At 40.0% G+C, this 23,615-nt stretch overlaps 2 protein-coding genes across 2 annotated transcripts; both read right to left on the reverse strand.

The window, feature by feature from the left end:
- Positions 1 to 3,535: 3,535 nt before the first annotated feature.
- LOC104875028 (olfactory receptor 139) lies at positions 3,536 to 4,477 on the reverse strand. Its single transcript, XM_019210360.1, has one exon. The coding sequence runs from the start codon at positions 4,475 to 4,477 to the stop codon at positions 3,536 to 3,538; it is 942 nt and encodes a 313-aa protein (XP_019065905.1).
- Positions 4,478 to 17,621: 13,144 nt separating this feature from the next.
- On the reverse strand, positions 17,622 to 18,557 carry LOC104874857 (putative olfactory receptor 3A4). The gene has a single exon (XM_010642101.1). It carries the CDS (start codon positions 18,555 to 18,557, stop codon positions 17,622 to 17,624), a length of 936 nt encoding a protein of 311 aa, XP_010640403.1.
- Between the last annotated feature and the right edge of the window lie 5,058 nt (positions 18,558 to 23,615).

Raw genomic sequence — 23,615 nt, forward strand, 5'->3', positions numbered from 1 at the left:
GTCTTCTCTTCCAGTCTCTAACAAATGCCTTGCCTTTTTCCAAGCTCCTACTGCAGAATCCAGACTCTAACTTACTGACAATGAATATTTTCCATTAGCTTAGCTACAAAACTAGAAAGGTATACAAAAGCTTAGAGTATCTTCTAGACCAGGACCACGATACTTCCAGTAACTCCTGATGGTGGCTTTAAGAATCAAGTAGGTTGTGTAATAGTTCCTACCTTACTAAGAAAGCTTCCCCTCCCCCATTTTAAGACTGCCTTGACCCAAGCAGGAGTTCTTAGAAAAATTTAAATAAGTTCATGAGAGTTATCCATCAAATAAGATCTCTAGGTTACATAGCCCACACAGAACTCCTCAAATACACCTTTTTTTCCTAGGGTAAATGGCTAGGTTTGCTTCCTAGAAAGTCTCCATTTGCCACACACTATTAATCCAGGAAATTCTATCCTGAAGATCAACTGTAGGTCCTAGATCTAGGAAACTGCCTGTCCAGCTTCCTAGATGGACTAAATCCTTCCTCTTCACAGCCATAACACTCTGACAGCAATGCATGTTGGTGATTCTCAATTTTTATATCCATCTCAGACAGTAAGCTATAGAGTATAATATATGACTGTGTGTCTGATATTTCTTCTGGAATATCTCACAGGAACTGCAAGAGGTTCAAAATAGAATGCATCATTTTCCTCTTTTGGTACAAACACTCACAGAGAACATCACACACACACACACACACACACACACAAACACACACAGATCACCTACAGAGGGGTCAGATAAAGTTAGGAGTTCTTCTAGGCATATATGCTTAAGGCCAGAGATAGTTTGATTTGGTTCTTAACTCAGGACAATGGAGAAGATGACTACCTCGTGTCTCTTTCAGGCACCTGGACCCTGAACAAGTGGACAGAGTGAACTTGTACTGGAGGGAGGGAACCAATATTCTAGATTTCACAAAGGTGACGATGACAACAGACACATTGAAGGCTGGAGAGGAAACACTGCAGTGAAGTCAAATTAGCCCACTCCACACTTTCACTGTTAGTATTTTTTACAAGCTGTCTATTTGTTTTAAGAAATTAGAGCACTCAGCAAAAACATCAATAATACCAGAATAAAGGGAGAAAAACTGAAAGTCCTTCTCCATTTCCCACTGCCCTCCTCACTCCTGGTCTCCTCCATGGGGACATTCGCTGTCCTCGATGTGGAAGTTACCTCCCAACAGGTGCTGCACTCATATGCTGGTCACTCCCACCACTTTGTAAGGCGAACAGCATGGCAGGTACACTGCTTCATATAACACATAACAATCTTCTTTTTAAACAAACGTGCTTTTTCTGAAAATTATGAAACATAGTCACATTGACAAAGAAGAATCGAAAGTAATTCTCTTTAAAACAAGAATAAAGAAAGAGAAATACATCGGCATGACTTAACCTATAAATCTTATTATTGTCATTATTATTATTATTCTCCACAGTGAGCTCCCAGTCTAAGAATGTTATGGACTATACCATTGTGCTATTCTGTGTTATCTTTTGCTAGTTAAGTAGTCCCTTTTCAATTCTTTGCAAGAAGGAAATATTTCTTGTTATAAGCTTCCAACAAATTTGCCTGTGTGGGGAGTAATGATATCCCAGTTTAAGGAAAAGAACAGGAAAGGTTCTTTCTACTACGTTTAATTCAAAGTCTATCTTAATTGAATTACTAAAAAAGCTGTTTGAATTTATTCCTATTAGTATACTTTTGCCAAAGTTTCTCTTTCTAAGCATTTTTCTATGTATTTATGTTGTCATAATATTGAGCCTTATAGTTCATTTGAAAACATCGAGCAGTTTCACTGACATGCTATGTAGATGAACACTTTTCTATAGGTCTTGCTTTCTACCATCCATGAGGCTATGTGAACATCTGGTATGCGCTCAGCTCTCTGCTAGGTGTCTGGAGTATAAGACACGCATCCTATCTTTAAGGAATTTATGATCTACATGGAGAGAGCATATCAAAGCAGAAATTAATACAGAAATGATTCTCATTATGGTTTGTAAGCCTCAGTCTTTTTTAGAACATTAACAGCAGTGACTCTAAGTAAAGGGAGACATGAGTCCCCAGAGGGTGGCAGTGGTTAAGAAATAAAGATTTTGAAGCGTGGTCAGGAAAAAATAAAGTGTACACCCCCATACCTGAGAAAGGTCATATTTAAAATAGTGGTGAGAAGAAAGAAACTAGTGGGCTTTGGACGATGAGGGGACACACAGAAGTCATTGCTACAGGACCTAATGAGCAGTGTACATGGCCCTGAGCCAAGGAGGAGCTCAGAGGCGGATGCAGGAGCCTTGAGGGACAGCTCCAGCATGGCTGGGAGGCAGCTGTGTGCAAGACAGGAGATGGTGGGTGTAAGCGAGGTCAACAGAATGTTCAGGAGGACTCAGTAGTTTGCTGGATTTGGACAATGACTGTGGACACACCTTGACTGGAAGCAATGTCATTGGAGAATGTTCTGTGACACCCTAAAGGCTCCCTGCTGCCTGCCTCAAAGAGTTAGTGAGCACTTCAGTGATGTTAGTGTTTCCGATGTCCTCACTTCTTGGCCAGGAAGCATCTGGAGTGGTTGACAGTGTAAATGTGAGAAGTGGTGCACACTGTGAGGGGACTGAGATGTTCTACCAACTGTTTCTCTCTGAAATGGGGTGGTTTCTCTCGGATGATAAAGTCCTGCCTGCAATATTCAGTCAGTGACAGAAGGACTGCAAACATCTCCCTTAACAACCTCTCCACCATAACTATGAATCTATACAAACATATCGATCCTGTTTCCAATAAATCAATGCACTAGGCCATCAAAAATATAAATAAATCTTACTAATTCTTCTAATGCTTCTTCTGAGAAAACATACGATGAAACATTGTAATGTTTTTGACGAAGGGGGTGTGTGAATAAGGACACGCTTGGCATATAAGTGTGTTGTGCCTAGGCACATGTTAGTCAGGAAGCAACCACTGGCTTGTGAACCAGAGTGCGGTGATCTGCTCCACAGAAGGTGCTGACAAGACGCTCTCGTGAGTACGGATATCTTGCTCCTTGAGTGTGTCAAACTCCATTTTAATGCCACAGTCCTAAACGTAGCTCTAAAGTACAATCTTTAATTAACCAGACCCCATACATCATTACAAATATAGTGTATCTTGAAGGGAGCTACACTGTTGTTTGCATCAACATTTTAAACATGTCAACTGAAAATCATTGAAGAAAAAACAGTGCCTCTCATGTTTCCAGAGTCATACTATAATTTGCCCCTACTGTCTTGAACCTATTTTCTACCAAAAGCACAGATACTGTTTTACCTACACTTCACCCCTTATCTTTGATCCAAGTCGCACCACACTCTACTCTGAACCATACTTTCTTTACTCTCACCCTTAGATCAAACCCCTGAGCTTTTCCTGTGCCCGCATCTAGGCTTTCACCAGGAGAACTTCAGCAGGTTCCCAATAGGGATGTACATTTTGATGCCCCATCCAGTCTTCTCCATCAGCACCTCTTTCCTGTCAGCACCCTCTTCAAGGCACCCTGTACGTCAGGGTTCCGGAGGCTGTAGATGACTGGGTTCAACATAGGGTTGAGAACAGTATTAAAGATTGGAATCCCTTGGTCCTTATCTGAGGCTGAGACTGAGTTCAGACGCATGTAACTGAAGAAGCCAGTGCCATAAAAGAAGCAGACCACAGTGAGGTGGGAGCCACAAGTGGAGAAGGCCTTCTTTCTCCCCTTGGCAGAGCGGATATGCAATACTGCAGCCACAACATGGGCATAGGACACTGAGATGAGGATTATGGGGATCACCCCCATGAAGGAGGCTCCCACAAACAGCAGCTGCCCGTTGAGATGGATGCTGGAGCAAGAGAGCTGAAACAGAGGTGGGAGATCACAGTAGAAGTTGTTGACTATGTTTGGGCCACAGAAATCAAGCACAGACGCAGCCACTGTGTGAGTCAAAGCATTGAGGAAGGAGATGGCACAGCAGAGGCCCACCAGGGCACACTGGACCTCACGGCTCATGCGGGTGCTGTAGGTGAGGGGCTGGCAGATGGCCAGGTAGCGATCATAGGCCATGGCTGTCAGGAGGTGACAGTCCACACCCGCCAGGAGGTGGAAAAAGAAGAGCTGTGAAAGGCAGGCAGCATAGGGAACTCTGCACTGGCGAGCCAGGAGACACAGCAGCATCGGAGGAACAGTGACCGTGATGCACCCGATGTCCAGCAGAGACAGAACCCTCAGGAAGTAGTACATGGGAGTGTGGAGTCTGGGCTCCACAAAGATGGCAGAGATGATGCTGAGGCTGCCCCCAACTGTGACTACATAAGCAAAGAAAAAGACAACAGCAAGAATGGATTGCAGACCAGCATTCTCTGTCAGGCCAAGGAGGATGAACTCAGTGACAGTCGTCCTGTTCCTGCAGGCATCTGCCTCCATGAGTCAGAGCTGGGCACGAAGGTGGCAAAAGAGGGAGAGTGACGCATACATAGTAGGTACGTGGTCTATCTATGTCTGCTGGGTACCGGGTGACGCGGCTGGATACCTACCAATCAGAGTAGTTACTGTGAGTTTGTCCAGTTTCTTCAAGACTGCGAGTGTGCCAGATGCTAACCCTTTAGTTGCTGGTTAAGGAAGAGATCCAGGAAATACCAGGGAATGGGTGGGGCAGAGGGAAAATTTCCAGGAATCCAAAACGGTGACTAACTACAAACATGGTACAAGAGAGCTTAAGTATCTCAACAACCGTTATGCGTCTACTGTTCAGTGACTGAACAGCGGTTGGGACTACTCAATGAATAAATGAAATTATAAAGTCCCAGAAAGACACTATTCAAAGAGTAGCAATACAAAGGAGAAAAGAAGGACAGGTCCCATAAAATGCAAAATACATAAAAGATATAAAAGAGACTGAGTGAGGAGAGGAGCAGGATGTAAACCAAAGTGCAGAAAAACACAGAAGCTAAAAATTAAAGACATGAAGACCTCTAAGAAAATACTAACACTCTTTTAAATGTACATGCTAAACATTGTATTAAGCATAGTATGTTCATTTTTGTTTTTCATTTCAGTCTCTTAAACTACAGGTACATCTGTGTAATTGAGAAACTTAGATTTAGAAAGCTTGTTAAAGGACCCTAAAGTCATGAAGCTTTTAAACATGTTGGGTCTGAAACCTAGGATTATCCAACTCTAAGGCCATACTTAAAGCTATATTGCTTGGACATGTGTTACCACTGAGCTTTATGAATGACATTTTGTGTAGTAAAGAGAATAATGCTATTTGTAAGATTTTGGTATTAACATCCCTAAAATAATTCAAAGAAGTCAACATCCCACCTATTCATGTTTTCTTTCAATAATTACCTGTTGGATGTCAGAGAATTCTGGGTATATATTTTTGATATTACTGACAGGAAAACTTTTAAAATAGCAAAAACCTAGAAAGTGTTACAATGTAAAATGGTTTCTGCTGGCTTTAACAACAGTTTGTTTTGCTCAGGACTAATAGGCACCAAAGGCACTAATTGCTGAATGAGCCGTTTGGTCTTGCCCTGAGATAGCAGGGCACATCAAGACCTTGAGCTCCTAAGGAACTGGAGCCACCTGATCGTAAGAGTGTCTAGATGGAAGAACCCATTGCTAGCATTTGCTCCCCTGACCGTGAACTTCCCCTTCCTTGGACTAGAATAGATAACTAGGTGAATCTTAAAGGTAAACTCCCCAGCTGCGAAGAACTGTTACATCTGGGTTGAAAAGATGAACTATTCTGTGACCATGATTTGAACTGTGAGAATAAAATGTAATCACCCAAATGAAGTTAAGGCTATGAAACCCTAGAAAAGGAGGAATTGTAACCCAATGCGTCATTGATCCAGGCACGGCTTATGTGCGATTGACCCTTATCGGTGAGTAAATATGTTATTTTATTTCCATTCTGCTGTCTCTTGGTGTGTCACTTACTGATGCCTTCTGTGACAGAACTACAGGACTGGGGATGAGGTGTGAGCAAGAGAGACAGTGCAAGAATGGTTTCAAGGTTATTAGACTGAGCTACGAGAATGATGATGTTGCCAGTAAGTGTTATGGGAAACCCTGATCTTTGTGTGCGCACGCATGTGTGAATGTTGGAGGCAATCAGTAAAAGGTGGGCGTGGAGGTTCTAGAGAACTTAGGTGACTTTCCCAATGTCAGTCATTCCTAAGGTGCCTGGCAAGTTGAGGTCAACAAGCTCATCACAGACTTGAGTCTCAGATCCATGCTATCAACTCCAAGGCCACACCTTAACTCCATGTTCCTCGGACATGTGTTGTTATCGAGCTTTATGAAGATTATTGTGTGTAATAAAGAGAATAATGCTATTTCTATGGCTAGAACTATTGCTGTTTAAGACTTCAGTGGTTCTTCAGCTGTGACTTGGACACAAAGTTCTGGAAGGGATTTTTTTTCATGAAATTTATTGGTACATTTTAGGTATACAATATGATGGCATTCACCATTGGGAATTTGTACCTTTACATGATATATCTTTGTTCTTATTTTATCCCCATTCCCCTGCCCTTCTTTCAAAGGGAAAGTGGAAAGGGTAAGGGAAAAGAAAGAAAGGAATAAATATGAGATAAGGAAAAAATGGAAACAAAGTCTTTGTAAATAGGTAGGGGTGGAAGGGATCTTTGAGTCCTCTTTCTCCTGAATTCTTTATATGCTGGGCCTCTCACTCTCCATGATTGAGCTAGTGCTTTTTCTGTCCATAACACTGTCCATCTTGTGCACATCAACAATCTGTGCCATAAGGTTCGGGTCCATATCATTGTCCCATGTCCTCAAGGAACTTTTACTATTAATTATTAATAGCCTATTAATTCATTGAGCCTTTCCACCCGTGGCATCATGGAGAAGTAATACCTGGAATGATTTCGGAATCTTCTTATGAAGAGGCGGACAGGAACCTGAAGCATTAAGGAGTAGCTGGTCTTGGTCAAGCAAGAGCCACTAAAAATCAGTCGAGACGAAGGGCACAGATTACCCTGAATATATCACTATATGAGCAGCTATACTCCCTGGAAGCACCACTTCCAATCTATGTTTTTCTACAAAGACTATTGTCAGATAGATAAGCGTGAAGCTCAAAACATTAACTTGTTTAAGGTCCATGTGTCAGAGTTTGTTCTGAATAAAGAGCTTCTTCGTTATTGGCCAAACTCCACTGTCTCTCAAGGTCCTAGCCATATATATGACTGTGTATGCATAGGAACGCATATTTTACCTCCCCTTCATTCTCATCAAACAGTAAATTTCACCTTTATATTTCATTATGACTTCTCCAATCTAGCATCTCTTCTTTACTTACTCCTCTCTTCCTCTGTGGACAAGAAAAACTCTTGAAGATCACGAGTGACGGTCACCAGCCTTACTCTAGAAAGAAGGACAGAACCAGAGCTGGAGTGATGAGGAGGTCTGTGGGGCACTTACTTTCCCTGCAGCAGTCTGTAGAGAGGAGAGAGACTGCTGGCCTGATCCAAGGTGGTGTCTCTGGCAAGGGAGTGATACAGGGACAAAGAGATTCTCCCCTGATGCTCTCTCTTCAAGGAGATAATTAGCACCAAAACTTATCCCCCCAAAAACAAACTTCCCCAGAAACTAAACAAAAAACCAGAGGCAGACAAACAACTTCCATCTTTAAGGGGTTCTCACATCTGCCTACTATTTTGGACTCCTAAGGAAGCACAAAATTTAAGAGACAATTGCAGCCTCCTAAGGTCTACAAAGAGGAAAAAAGATAGAGTCACCATTTTGTATACTGGCAAAATACAATCCAAAGAGCATCAGTGACTTGTGGAAACCAGAGATCAGGTCCATAATTGCATTTTCAGTATGGGTCCCAGCTAATATGTGATTATAGTGATATATAGTCATGTATTTTTCAGATTTTCAAGATATATTTTAATTGGTTTAATTATAAAGTTATGTAAGTTTGTAAAATATAAAGTCATAATATAGCATCTCTAGAGAACATTTTCAGGACTTCTAATATTTGACTGATGGCCCTTTGCAGTGGATTCCCTTTCCCCACCTTAGACCACAGCTACCTCTCGTGACTTCCCTTCCCATGGTTTACTTTGTAAAGTGTCAAGGGTGGGAGCATAAAGTATACAGACTTCTATAATTAAGAAAGTTAAATTGGCAAATCTTTTTCAGATTCATGCACATGGCTTGTCTGGCAATTTCTCTTTATTACTGTGAGATACATTCAAAGACTCCCATTTGGTATCTATACCACATATAGATATAGTATTTTTTTCTATACCCACTCATGAAAAAGCTTAATTTCTAAGGGGGACACCAGTAATTGATTAACAAGAGTAACTCATAATAAAGTAGAAAATTATAACAATATACTATGTGAAGTTATTTAACACTTACAAGTTGTTATTATTGGAATTTTCCATTTAATATTTTCAGTCTGTCAGTGACATATGTAACTGAATTCCCAGAAAGCAAAACTACATAAGGGGGACTGCAGTGCTAATGATCCACACCTTCTGTCTCTGCATAGTATCCCAGTAGGTGGACATATTGCAGTTTGTTTAGTTGCTCATCTATCAGGGAATATGTGGCTCATTTCCAGATTCCAGCCATTACAAATGAATATATGATAAAAATGTGTATACAGTTCACAGTGTGGATATAAGTGTTCATTTTGCCATGCAAACCCTAGGATTATAAATATTGGAATCTATGCTAGTGGGATGTTTAATTGTATATGTGTGTGTGTAGCTGTGAAGCTGTTTTCCACTTGATTATACAATCAATGCATGGGTGACTTAGAGGTAGAATTCTCTGAACTGGCAATACTCTTTGGCATTCCCATCAGAAATGTATGGGATTTCCATTTCCTCCTCATCCTCATCAAAACTTAACATCATGCCTTTTTAAAATTTTAATCAATATATTAAGTGTACTATAGTCCTCCATTGATGTTAAATTATTTTTCCCTAAGGACTATAGATACTGATTTCTTTGGTGAACTGTTTGTTTACATATTTTCCCCCTGCAAAGAAAATTAGAAGTTTTTCTACTTATCTGGGTATAAGAATTTTTCAAATATTCAGGAACCTCTTTATGAAATCAATATTTTTTTGACATTTTTACTTTTTTTTTTTGTACCAGGTATTGAACTCGCGTCCTTGCACTTGAGAGGCAGGGGGTGGAACCACTGAGCTAAATCCCTGGTCCACATTATTACTCTTAGTGAAATACATACTTGAAATTTTTATTGTTATCCGTTCTTTATGCTCTTTGGTATGTGCAAATAAACTTCAGTGCATGATCAAGTGGTCCCATTGCTTTGGTCTTCTGGGTGTGTTGATGTACATGGCTGAGAGAACATGGCAGAGAAAATCCACTCACCTCACATCAGCCAGGGAGCGAAGAGGAAGAGAAAGAAACCAAAGTCCCACAGTCTTTGAGGCCATTCACCATTGACCTAAGGATCTTCCCACTAGGGTCCACATATTCTACTGCATTCCAATAATGACATCATGGGCAAATAACCTTTAACACATGCACCTTTTGGGGGTTTTCAAAATCCAAACTGTGGCAGGATGGAATCTGGATGATTGGAGGAATTTTCTCAGTGATCTCACTCTCCCTTTGACTTTAAACTTATCTTTACACTTCTTTGCAAAGGGCTTCCCTGTCCATGCTCCCTTTCTCAGTAGAAGACCACTGTTGCTCACTACTGACTTACCACTACTGTGAGGCTTGTGGTATAGATAGGGTACGTTGGTCATTTCTCTTGCTCCAGCCTATCTTAGGAGAACTTCATGGTTGGAATATTCTTAACATTCCTGTCACTATTACCTGCCCACTAGCAAGAAAACTCTGACTCCTATTGACAAGGGATTTTGGGCAGAGCCCTTGTGAAGGAACGAGTTACTACCCATCCCCAGGGACAATGCATCTCTGTTTTCTCAAATCAGTTGTCTGGAACTGGTTAATGTTCTGCCACCCCCAACAATACAGGGTTTTTCCTAGACCCTTATCTGTCACCATGCACTAAATTAAAATCCAAGTGGATTAAAGATCTAAATATATAAAAAAAAGAAACACTAAACTTGCTGGAACATAAGTTAGGCAGAACTCTGGAAGACATTGGCATAGGAAAAGACTTTATGAACAAATCATCAGTAGCACGGGAACTAGCAGAAAGAATCAACAACTGGGATCTCATCTTATTAAAAAGCTAAGAGCACTGCAAAAGAAACCATCAGCAGAACTAAGAGACAACCTACAATGTGGGAAAACATTTTACCAGCTGCTCCTCAGACAAAGGACTATTATCTAAAATATATAAAGAACTCAAAACAACCAGCCTCCTCAAATATAAAGAGGCAATCCTAAAATGGGCATCTGAAATGAACAGACATTTCTCAGACAAAGAAGTAAAAGCAGCAAGTAAATATATGAAAAAATGCTCCACATCACTGGTCATTCCAGAGATGCAGATGAAAACAATACTGAGATTTCACCTCACCCCACAAAGAATGGCTGCTATAAAGAAATCACACAACAACAAATGTTGGCACAGTTGTGGGGAGAAAAGAACCCTTCTCCATTGTTGGTGGGAGGGCAGACTGGTGCAACCACTATGGAAGTCAATATGGAGATACCTCAAAGAACTAGGATTAGAGGTTCCATTTGACCCAGCCATCCCTCTGTTGGGTATCTTTCCAAAAGAATTAAAAGAATCATACCACAGTGATATATGCACACCCATGTTTATAGCGGCACAGTTTGTAATAGCTAAAACTTGGAAACAGCCCTTCTGCCCATCAGTTGGAAACTGGATAAAGAAGATGTGGTTTTTCTATAAAATGGAATACTACTCAGCCATAAAGAATGAGAAAGTAGATTCACTCATAGGTAAATGGGTACATTTTGAGGATATACTCCTAAGTCAAATAAATAAATCACACATATGCAAATACTGAATAGTTTCTCTGGTGTGAAAAACTAAAATAGTATTCAAGATCCTAATGGGGCAATTAGCAACGTGAAATAGGAAGAAAAGGACCAAAGGTGTAGGGACAGTGAGAAGGATAGGGAAATGGGAACAAGGGAAAAGGAAAAAAATATGAGAAAATGTAAAAATGGAATTGAAGTGTTTGAAGGTGGGGAGGGGAGGAGGGGGTAAAGGGAGGGTGGGGACAAGGGGAAAAAATGAGAACCAAGACCTGGTATGTAAAGGTACAAGATCCCAGTAATGAATGTAACTGCACTGTCTACCTAGAATGTAACAATAAATTCAATTTAAAATTTTAAAAAGGAATGAAGATGAGTAGTTTTTCTACTTATTTAGGTATGAGAATGTTTCAAATATTCAGGGATCTCTTTATGAAATCAGTATTTTCTTGACATTTTTTATTGTTTTTTGTTTTGTTTTGTTTTTGTACCAGGGATTGAACTGAGGTCCTTGGCACTTGAGAGGCAGGGGATGGAACCACTCAGCTAAATCCCTGGTCCACATTATTACTCTTAGTGAAATACATACTTGAAATTTTTTCATTGTTATCTGCTCTTTATGCTCTTTTGTATGTGCCAGTAAACTTCATGTCACCATGACAAAACACCTAAGATAAATAACTTGTAGAATTAGCTCAATGTTTTGGAGGTTTCAGTACATAATCAAGTGGTCCCATTGCTTTAGGCTTCTTCTGGGGGTGTTGATGCATATGGCTGGAAGCATTTGGCAGAGAAAATCCACTCACGTCACATCAGCCAGGGAGCAAAGAGGAAGAGAAAGTCACCAGAGTCCCACAGTCTTTGAGGGCGTTCACCATTGAACTAAGGATCTCCCATAGCATCCACATCTTCTGCTACATTCCAATAATGACAACATGGGCAACTAATCTTCCTATAATGGGGAATTCAAAATCAAAACCGTGTCAGGGTGGAATCTGGATAACTGGAGGAATTTTCTCAATGATCTCATTCCCTCTTTGGCTTTCCATACATCTTCGACCTCTCTGCACAGGGCTTCCCTGTCCATGCTCCCTTTCTCAGTAGAAGACCACTGTTGCTCACTACTGACTTACCACTACTGTGAGGCTTGTGGTATAGATAGGGTACGTTGGTCATTTCTCTTGCTCCAGCCTATCTTAGGAGAACTTCATGGTTGGAATATTCTTAACATTCCTGTCACTATTACCTGCCCACTAGCAAGAAAACTCTGACTCCTATTGACAAGGGATTTTGGGCAGAGCCCTTGTGAAGGAACGAGTTACTACCCATCCCCAGGGACAATGCATCTCTGTTTTCTCAAATCAGTTGTCTGGAACTAGTTAATGTTCTGCCACCCCCAACAATACGGGGTTTATACTACCGCTCCTCCAGAGGCCACAGACATTTGCTTTGAATCCAAAGATGAGAAATTCTTCTTCCCCGCCTTATGGGAGGAACACATTTTGCTTCACCTAAGAGAAGAGTCTCATGAGCAGGAAGGGATCCTTGTGTCTCTGTAATGCTGAATGGAGCTCTCTTACTTATCATCCATGTCCCAAATCTTCTCATGAAGAACCCTCATGGCAAACACGGTCCATGGCAAACAGCTGGTGAGTGAATACAGACTTCCCTGTGTCTAGAGCTCAAAGGGATTGTAATTCTCATGCTCATCCGCACTTGACCTTGAAGAGTTTGTTAACGGTCTAGACACTCCTAGGGCAGCCACCTCATCTGTATTTGGTCAAAGGTGAAATCATTCATGCGTACCCTCTTTCTTTGGTGTGGCTTGTGTTAAAGGATACAGTTCATCTTATTGTTGTGTAGCCCTGGCTCTCTGATTAATCAATAAACTTATGTATGCTTCTGTAGTCTTTCTCTCTCTCTCTCTCTCTGTTAGTATGAGTGACATTTCTTTGTCTTTCTACATCCCAAGTGGAAGTCTTATTATTGTTTTTTAAGCTACTAGCTCACTTGAGAAGGGTAAACGTTGAGCCATGGCCATTAGCTTTCCTAAATTTTTCTTTCTAAGTGATGGCCTATGAGCTGATGACATCAACTGACACCTGTATTCTGCTGTCCTCCAAATACCTATCTACATCTGGACTTTGCTCTTGGAGCTCTTATGTCCGCCATCTTATTCAACATTTCCACTTGGGGATCCACAGACACTTGAATCTTGACGTGATCTTTTCATGTTTGTCCCCAAATCCTTTTCATTTCTTTATTATCTTAGTCTTCCCGGGTTACCATAATAAAATACTATAGGACTGAGTAGCTCTAAAAACAAACAACACAGAATTATTTTCTCAGGGTTGTTAGGATGGATATCTGAGAACCAGACACCAGCATGGGAGGAATTTCTTCCTGGGTTGCAGGTGGCTTCTTATTTACTGTTTGCAGTCTTGGGGAGAACAGAGAGAGGGGAGGGGAGGAGAGGGAGAGGGAGAGGGGAGAGAGAGAGAGACAGAGAGAGAGAGAGAGAGAGATTCAAGAACTAGTCAAAATGACCAAAGACTTATTCTGTAATCAAACTCAAAAAGGCAGCACATTGAACTATCAGTCACACAGCCTCAGTATTGTACTTTTAAAGTGTAAGCAACTCTGCAACTCTGCATCTTTCTATCCAGGTACACATCTATAGGCAATTTTCCTGGTCACAACTGATGCAGGAGGAAAGTATGTGAAAGAGGCAGGTAAAATATGTGCTTTACAGAAATATAGGTTCACTAATAAGTATAGTGTTTGGCTGCACTAAGGGATGATATGGTAATACTTTCTAATTGACCGGAGTAGCACACTAATGACATCATGAAGTTTCCTGTATTTTAATTGAGGGAAAGATGGTGGCTACATATATTTATTATTTACATGGGGATGCCTTGTACAGATTCACAATAGGACATGTTATATCTAAGCCTGATCCACACCCTCTCTTCTAAGAGGCTTATTCAGTACTAGTTCTAAAGCTCTTGGCTGTTCTAGATGGTTTCCAGTCAGCATATTGGAATCCCTGACCCATGGAAAATAAGCAACTCCTTATAGTCATCGTAGTTGCTGTTTCCCTTGAGGAGAGGCCTAAGTGTAGAAAAGAAAAGGAGAAAACAGAGGTTCTATCACTAGAGACCAGGGCTAGATACGATTTCAGGGATCAAAGCCAGAATAGAGGCAAATTTCAGAGTACGAATGTTTAGAACCACATAGAGATGTTATCAAAGGGAAAATAGAGAGAGAATGAGAAAAAACAGGTGTCAGTGTATCAATACACAGGCTATGGATGCTTTTTGTTTGTTTGTTTGTCTGTTTAGTTTTTGTTTTTCAGGGGATAGAAGATTGGCAGGCTCTACCAGGGAGCTGAATTCCCAGTCTTCTTTAGTTTCTATTTTGAGGCATGGTTTTGCTAAGTGGCCTAGCCTGTGCTCACTCATGAATCTGCCTCCCTAGTTCTGGGATTACAAATGTGTGCACACAACTGGATTCCAACTCATTTCATTGGTTCACAGATGCATGCTGCCTGAATGGTTAAGTAATGCAAAGTAGGTCCAAGAAATTTAATTATTAGATAACTAAACGCTGGTGTCTAAGTGAACTGATATTAGAACAGCAAGTCTGATGGGAAGATGAGCTTAATATATGTTTGGTGTACGGTGCATGTAGAAGATCTATTAAATTACTAAATATTTACATCTGAAATTTGGAAATGAGGAGTCATCAGGGAAGATAAAGTCATTAAAGGGAATGAGATAATTCAGGATGCCTTACTAAAAGTAGCAGAATTTCCCAAACTACTGAAAAGAGTTTTGCCTGTTTATAATTTGGTTTTAGGTTAAAAATGGATGCTCCATGTCTTATAGAAGAATGTGATAATAGTTTCTAGTAGAAACTATTACAAAGTTTAAATGGCTCCGCACAAATTCATTCAGAATTATCTAAAATAGGAAATGAAACATCTTCTATGTGTCTACAATTAGTTCTGTTGTTATGATCTTACACACACAAGGACTGTCCCCTATTGCACTTCAACTTTTTTCATGTGTAAAATAAAAAATAATAGTGATACCAGCAGTGCAGGCCACAGGGCTGTCTTGCAAATCAAGTCAGATGCTAGACATGAAAGTGTATTTGTTAAATGTGAGGCAAACTTCATGTTTGAAAATATGACTCCATCTAGTGGTATTTGCCTAGTATCCTTTCAGTTTTCATACTGCCTCCAAGAATAAAGTTTACTGTCTCTAACAATAGTGCTGGAATATATCTCTAATGGTAAATATCACATAATAGTAAGTAACACTGCTGTAGCACTTTGCTGCAACAGACTGAATTCTTTGAGAGTAGAGACTGAGCTTTTCTCTTTGTAACCTATTGTCCAGTACAGTGCCTAGCATTTAGTGGGATATCAGTAAGTATTTGTTGGGTGAATGAGCAAATGACAAGAATTGATCGAAAGATAGATAGATAGATAGATTGATTGATTGATTGATTTAGGCCTTATATGAGTGTTACAAAGTGATCTTGGTTGTCAGTGCTTGAAATTTCTCTAGGTAAGTGACTGTGAAATCTCTGTACTTTATAATAAGCTGTATAAATTCAATTAGGGCAAGTGTGATGAGTAGGCATTTTCACAATCCAATTAGTGGATTGTTAAACACAATTATTTATTAACAAGGAAATAATTAAGAGATAACAATGGGACTTATTTATTCTACCATATTACCTTCAATAAATATTTAAATGACTACTTTCTCTTAACAAATATGTCACTACATAGAAAATCAAACATCAAACATCTTTGTTATTCCTGTTTGTTTTTTCACATTTATTAGTACCTCACTCCTTCAAGGAGCTCTTTGTTCTTGAACATCTTAACTGCCTTTTCCTTTTGCTGCTGTTTGCCTGAAATTTTATGATCACACAGTTTTTGTCATCTCAAAATAGAATTCAAAAATACAGTCTTCCTTATCATTGTTTCTCCATTGGTTACCTTACCATGTCTTCCTTTTCAATCTTGCTTAACTTTTCCAAAGAGATGTCTTAATCTGCCCCCTTCCTTTTTTTTACTTCCCCTTCCCTGGATCTCCCCTGCACCCACTTCCTATGCCACCACTGCTCTCAAAGGGCCCTTGAGGAAGCCACACACTGCTCAGATGACCTCCTCGCTGGTCTTGGCAGATGCCCACTCACCTTCCAATGCATGTGTCACTCTCCATTTCCCCACTAATAAATTAAGAGCACTTCCACATATATAAGAAAAGAGGCAGAACTAGGGATTTAGCTCAGTGGTGCCACCGCCTGCCTCATAAGCACAAGGTCCTAAATTCGATCCCTGCTAAAAAAAGAAAAAAAGAAAAAGAACTAAAAGAGACAAATATTTTAGAAATATAGATGCTTATATAAAAAAATCTTTATGATTAACTTTAACTTAACAAAGTATTAAATTTTAATATTTGGCTCATCTCATTAACAAACACAGAAGTAATTGATAATTGCAAGTGTCATTTTATTCAACTTTTACTGATTACCAGTCTACATATAAAACAATTCTTATTTTTATAAAAATAAAAATGAAAAATTATATACTAAATATATATGATGATTATCTTCCAATTATGGATGATTTTTATTTTAATCTTTTGTACTTTCTAATTTTTAAAAACATGAATTTCATTGTGTTATCAAAACAGCTGTTTGAATACCTGAAGTATCTTTCTTCTTACACCAAAAGAAGTGTCTGATTTTAGGTTTATGCTAAAGTAGCAAAGTTCTCCATTCAATCAGGAAGATTTTTACATAAGAAGTAAACCTTTTTACATAATTAACTTTATTACACTTACTTTATGTTGTTGGTGGACCAATATGGAAATACTCTGTCCCATCTTTATGGTTTTTCTAAACAGTGCTTATTCCTTCCAAACTGAGTTTTCAGTTGTATTCTTTTTATTGATTTATTTATAAAGTAATATCCAAAATTCCCTCAGCCTGTGCCTGCTATCATTCTCAATTCATATTTTTACTTAAAAATATTTTCCCACTAAACTGTTATTACTTTTCTTTTCTTTTTTCCATTAAGTGTATTGGTACATTTAAAGCAAACAGTACAGTTACATTTATCATTGGGATCTTGTACCTTTAATTACTTTTCTTTTTAAACTCTTTATTGCCCGTTTCACTGCTTCTTAAAATACCCATCCTCCTCAAAATTATTTATTACTCTAGAGGAGAGGTATTTTCAGGTGTAGTTTCCACTTAGCCTCAAATCCAAGCTCTGATATTCACTAGCTATGGGACATTGGCCAAATGACTGACCCTCTCCAAGGTATAATTTGGAAACCTGTACCAATCTCATACATTTAGTAAGATGAAATGAGCTAATAAAGGCCAGTCACATAGAATGGTGCCCTGCACATCGTAATCACAAGGTAAGATGTAGCTATTATTCCGTTTATTGAACTTTCCATTCTAAGTCAATTTTTTTATCCCATTGCATCAAACGAACACTCTATTTGCATTAATTACAATAACTCTCTGAAGCAGTAATGGAGCCATTGTGTTCCTTAAGGCTGAGAGAAAAAGTCACACTTAGAAATTACCTTCCTGTAAAAATCCTCCGCAGGGCACCCTTCACATCAGGATTCCTCAGGCTGTAGATGAGTGGGTTCAGCATGGGGCTGATGACTGTGTTGAAGATACCAACGCCCTTGTCCTTGTCTGAAGCCTCCACTGAACCCAGCCTCATGTAGTTGAAGACACCTGTCCCATAGAAGATGCCCACCACAGTGAGGTGGGAGCTGCACGTGGAGAAGGCCTTCTTCCTGCCCTCAGAAGAGCGGATTCTCAAGACTGCAGCCACCACATGGGCATAGGACACTGTGATAAGGACTAATGGTGTTACAGCCATGAAAGCTGCTGCAACAAAGAGCAACTTCTCATTCAGTTGGATGCTGGAGCAAGAGAGCTTGAAGAGCTGAGGGAGGTCACAGTAGAAGTGATTGATCACATTGGGGCCACAGAACTTCAGGGTAGACAAGGCAACAGTGTGGGCCACTGAATTCGTGAGGGCACAGGCACATGACAAACCCACAGAGGCTTTCTGGATCCCTGGGGCCATGCGGGTACTATAGGTGAGGGGCTGGCAGATGGCCAGGTAGCGGTCATAGGCCATGACGGTCAGCAGGAAGCAGTCTGCCCCAGCCAGGAGGTGGAAGAAGAAGAGCTGTGAGAGGCAGGCCCCATAGGGGATGCTTCTGTCACTGTATAGGAATTGCCTCAACATGGCAGGGACAGTGACGGTGATGCACCCAACATCCAGCAGGGACAAGTTCCCCAGGAAGAAGTACATGGGGGTGTGGAGTTTGGGTTCCATGAGGATGGCAGCAAGGATGCTGAAATTGCCTCCGATAGTAGCTACATAAGCAAGAAGGAAGATGACAAAGAGGATGGGCTGGAGGACTGGAGAATCTGTTAGGCCCAGCAGGACAAACTTAGTCACAGATGACTCATTTCCTAAGGCTACCAATTGCATCTCTCTTTTCCACCAGCAGCAGACTGAGCAATGTTCAAAGATAAGATGCCAATGATGACAAGAAAGATGTGAAGCCTTTATTACAACTTCCAAATAAAGCCGTGCCCAGGAAAGGCTAGGATATCAGGACAAATACAATTAAAGCAAAGTAGTAGGAAAAAATTTGATAAATCTGACTCTTACGGGGTAAGAACAATGGGACTAGAGAGAGTCATAAGATATAAAAGAATTGATATAAAATCCCTCAATATGGAAACAAAACCTTGGAAACAAATGAGGAACAAATGTGCACTTAAAAGTCAGAGGGAAACTACAAATGTGCACATGATGGTGTGACCATAGTCTGGGAACATATTATCCTAAAGGGTGAAAAAGAAATATCAGGAAAAAGGGGAAGTACAGTTTCCCAAAACTGTGTCCCTACAGTATCCACAAACATGTGTCATCAACCCATTGTTCCTTGGGATCTCTAGGGAACTGGTTCCAGAACTTCTCAGGTATCAATCTCTTCAGATGTTCCAGTCCGATGTGTGGAATGGCAAAGTGCATGCGTATAGCCTGGGTACGTCCTTCCATAATATAAAATCATTTCTAGAATACCCATAATACTTATTAAGTGTACTTGCTATGTAAATAGTTATTATCCTTTACTGTTTAGGAAATAATGACCAGGGGAAAAATATCTACATGTTTGATACAGACACAAGTTCTCCCAAATACTTTCCATCCCTGCTTGGTTCTATCCATGATGTGGAAACCACAAATATGAAAGGCCAGGTCTAAGTGATGTCAGCACTGAGATTACCACTGTAGCACAAATATTAAAAAGGTACTCTGTGAAACCATGAGCTTGGTTTGAATTTTTCAGAAATAGATGACATGCAATGAAGAACAGTGAAACTAACTGAAGACACATCACAAAAGATATTTTCAGTTCCAAAGCTGGCAACTACTAACTTTTTAGATTTTATAAATAGTAGAATTATATCACACATTGCCACACAGACTCTGGGAACTTGGGCTCTTGAGTACTGATGTTTTACTACATAAGAATATAAGAAGTGATTTGAGCAAGGTGACATTTTTAAAGTCCAAGCTCCCAGTTGATTGAGTGGTGAGCAGTTGAGTTGCCTCACTAGATACCCAGCTGAATCCTTTCAAGAACTGAAGTCTGAGCTCTTTGCTCTTTCATCTCCTGACTCTCATTATATAATATCCACGCCATGCATTATCGTGGGCCTGGTGACTGGATAAGAGGCACTGACCACCCATAAGCATGGTCACTGACATGATGCTTCTTCAGGACCAAACCATTACTCTAAATTCACAGCAGTCTACATTGACCTCTGGCTGAAGGATAAATACTAAGTCACCCACACAGAGCCTAACTCACAGAGGAAAAGGCTGGAGTGGGAGATCCCTGAGGGCAAAAGGTATGAGTAAAACAAGACACAAGAACAATGTCCTCAGAAGCAGAATGAGAGAATTGCTATCACAGAATCTCCCTCTTCTGTATGGACAAGTTCTTACCATTACCGCAAATTTAGTATTTCTAAAGCTGAACTGCCCTTCTTTAATCTGCCTTCCCCTTGACTGAATTACTTTACCCTACCTTGCCACCTTTCCAAGTTCATGGGGCTTGAAATTTTAGTCTTCACTGCCTCTTCCCTTCCTTCTTCCTCCACTGCCACGCACCCAAGTCCCCCTTGAACTTTTGGAGTGGAAGAGAAAAGTTCTTCCAGGACCAAAGGGCCAACTTCATATGTGTGGAAATCAAGTTGGAAGCCTGAAGCAGGAGGTCTGGGAGTGGCACTCACCCAGTTTAAGGGGACAGGCACTTACTTGGGCTTAGAAGAAGGTACAGTCCGGATTAATGATCCTCAGGATGAAGTTTATAAATGACAAAGAGACAAACAACTGGGCTTACATCATTTTCACACTGGGATTTTTTTTTTCTCCTCCACATCATTATTCCTTAGAGGCCTCAGAAATTAGTACCTAGGGGGAACTGCTGTAGCCAAACACGTAATGATCTCTAGCACTTTTAAAATGTTTCTAACTTTCTCAAAATGTTTTCAAGTTGGACTTTTAAGGATATGACAAAATTCATTATTTTTTAAAAAAACAAATGTGCTTTAAGCCTTTATGAACCAGCATTACGGCTGCCAGAATATAATGGAGTTGAAAGGAATCTCAAAAGTCTTTCAGTCTAGAAAATCACACAGCGTTAGGAAAAGAGTTGAGATTTTGAATTCGTGATTTATTCCCACTCATCATTTTAGGGTAGAAAATGAGAGAAGAGCAGCACTGACTCGTGACTCTCTAGCATTGCCTTTGGCATGAGGCTGAAAGCATGGTGGAACCCAGGGCAGATCTGCTCCTATTTTACCTCTGAAGAGTCACCTCCCCATCCTCTCACAGTGACCTCATATCACAGGTTCACCATCCTCAACCATGGCCTCTCTTTTAGTCTCCAACAAATATCTTTTTTTTTTTCTATCTCTCTTTTCCTACAGACAACACAGACCCTGTGGCTTCCTGACCTTGGATGTTTTCTATCCTCATGTTTCCAACACTATAAATGCAGATAAAGGTTTAGAGCATCTTGTTGAACAGGACCAACTTACTTTTGCTAACTCCCAAGAGTGGCTGGAAGCATCAGGTGAAATATTTAACGATATTTTGCTCATTACTCAAGTGTCCCCGTTAGCTTAATAATGTCATGGTCCAATCAGAGTTGGCAGAGAATTAGAATGACTCGTATTTCTGTTGACAATGGTCCGTGGAGCAGGACCTGTAGGTCACAGAGCCCACATAGAGCTTGTAATGTGCAGCTTCTTCCCCTTTTATATCAAAGGCCGGAAAGTCTACATTTTTCACACACTATTAACCCAGCAAATTTCATCCTTGCAGGCCAACTACAGGCCTGAGATCCAGAACACTATTCATGAGTGTCTGGGACTGGAAAGATTACTTTCCTCTCTATTTCCAGAGCAATCTGATGGCAATGTGTGTGAGATCCTTAATTCTTATCTTCACCCCACACACTAAGCTGTTAGCTGTAATACATAACTGTTCTGGATTTTTCTACCTGAATGTATCACACCAATAGCAAGAAGTTCAAAATAGAATGCATCATTTTCCCCTTTTGTACAAAATGTGTGCTTGTCTGCATGCACACACACATAAAAAAAGAGTGAGAAGGTCTTTCAAGGTTATGGTCTTAAGGCTAGGGATAGTTTGATTTGGTTCTTAACTCAGGTGAGATGGAGAAGATGACTGCTTCTTGTCTCTTCCAGGCCCTGGGATCCTGAGCGAATGCACACAGTGGTCTTGTTTTGGATGGAGAGAACAACATACCAGTTTTCTTAGAGATGAGGCTGATGCAGACACTTTGAAAGCTGGAAAGATAACACTGCACTCTACTCACCTTAGCCCATTCCACACTTTCACCATTAGCACTTTTCACAACTTATGAATTTTACTTTTGTAGTTATACCACTCAATAAAAATGTCAATGATACCAAAGTAAATGGAATAAAAAACCTAAGTCCTCCATTTCCCACTGTCCTCTTCAATCCTATTCTCACTCATGTAGGTATCACTGTCCATCGTGTTGGAGATGTCTTCTAGTACGTATGTCTATATCCATATGCCTGTCACATTACTGAACTTTCAAAACTGAGTAATACGCTGTGGGTCATTTCATATTGATACACTCAGGTATTCTTTTTTAAAATATATGTTCTTATATATATAAAACACCATTGCTCATATTTGCATAGCATAGTTAAAAAGCTATTCACATTAGGACAAAGATTAAAGAAAGCTTTGCGTAATTTACAATTCTTCATTTATTTTTTGTTTTGAGATTTTTTTTTTGTATAAGCTTAGACTCATATACTGATAAACTCATGCCAGGTATGAATGTAAGTGATTTCTTTGCAAGTGTGGGCTCATTAAATCCTCAAGAGCTATTATCTATCTTTTAAAAAAATTTTGTATTAGCGTATGTTTGCTGAACATAATGTTTACATGAGCTCACAGCCTCAGAAAGTTAGAGGATTTCCCATGCTAGTGCTCTGTGCCAGCTGTTACCAATTAAAGGCTCTCATTAATTCTTTGCAAGAAGGAGATACTTCTTTGAGATTTGCTTTGGCAAATTTTCTTATTTTTGAGGAATCATGGTATGGTAGTTTATGCAAAAAAATCAGGAAAGTAAATCTTCATAATGCAGAATTCAATGATTGTCTTTATTGAGTCAGATGAAATTTTCTTTTTAAAAAAATTTCCCTTCATCCCTTTATGCAGTTCTAATATTGGACCTTTTGGGTATTTTGAAAACATTTAGAAATATTGCTGACATCCTATGTAGGAAATACATCTTTTCATAGGTCTTTCTATCATCTATTAATTCGCAAGACTGAACATCCACTATCTACTCAGCACTATGCCAGTTATGTCCAGAGGACACAATATAAGACATGGATCCGGTCCTTATAGATTCGATGACATAGTTGGAGAGAGCAAAAGAGCTGCACAAGCAAGAGAAATCACTATGTTGGTTATTTGCTTTGTGAGCCAAGGTCCTTCAGAGTCACTTAAGATCAATGACTCCATGAAAAAGAATGCATGAGTCCCCTAACTGAGGTTGTGGTTGGGAGATAAAACATTGAGAAGAGAGATCAGAAGGAAGAAAAGGAGGGCATCCCACACCTGACAATGATCAGGTTGAAATGGGAGTGAATAGAAAGAAATTATTGACCTTTGGAGGATGAGGTAACACCGAGCATACACTGCTACAAGGAATTCATGGGCAGTGTATGCAGCACTGAACTGGAGAGGAGCACAGAGCTCAGAGGCTGTTAAAGGAACCTTAATGAGACAGAACCTTGACGAGAGGCAAATGTCTTCAAGATGGTGGAAATAAGTGAGTTCAATAGAATGTTCAGCAGAGCCCAACAGTTTGCCAGATTTGGCAAATGACTGTACATACAGCTTGATTGGAAGCCATTTCACTGGAAAATATACTTGGGGTTATATGCTTAAGAAAAGAGT

This window comes from Fukomys damarensis, unplaced genomic scaffold (genome assembly GCF_012274545.1).
Source record: "Fukomys damarensis isolate Sample0158 unplaced genomic scaffold, DMR_v1.0_HiC HiC_scaffold_13, whole genome shotgun sequence".
NCBI lineage: Eukaryota > Metazoa > Chordata > Mammalia > Rodentia > Bathyergidae > Fukomys > Fukomys damarensis.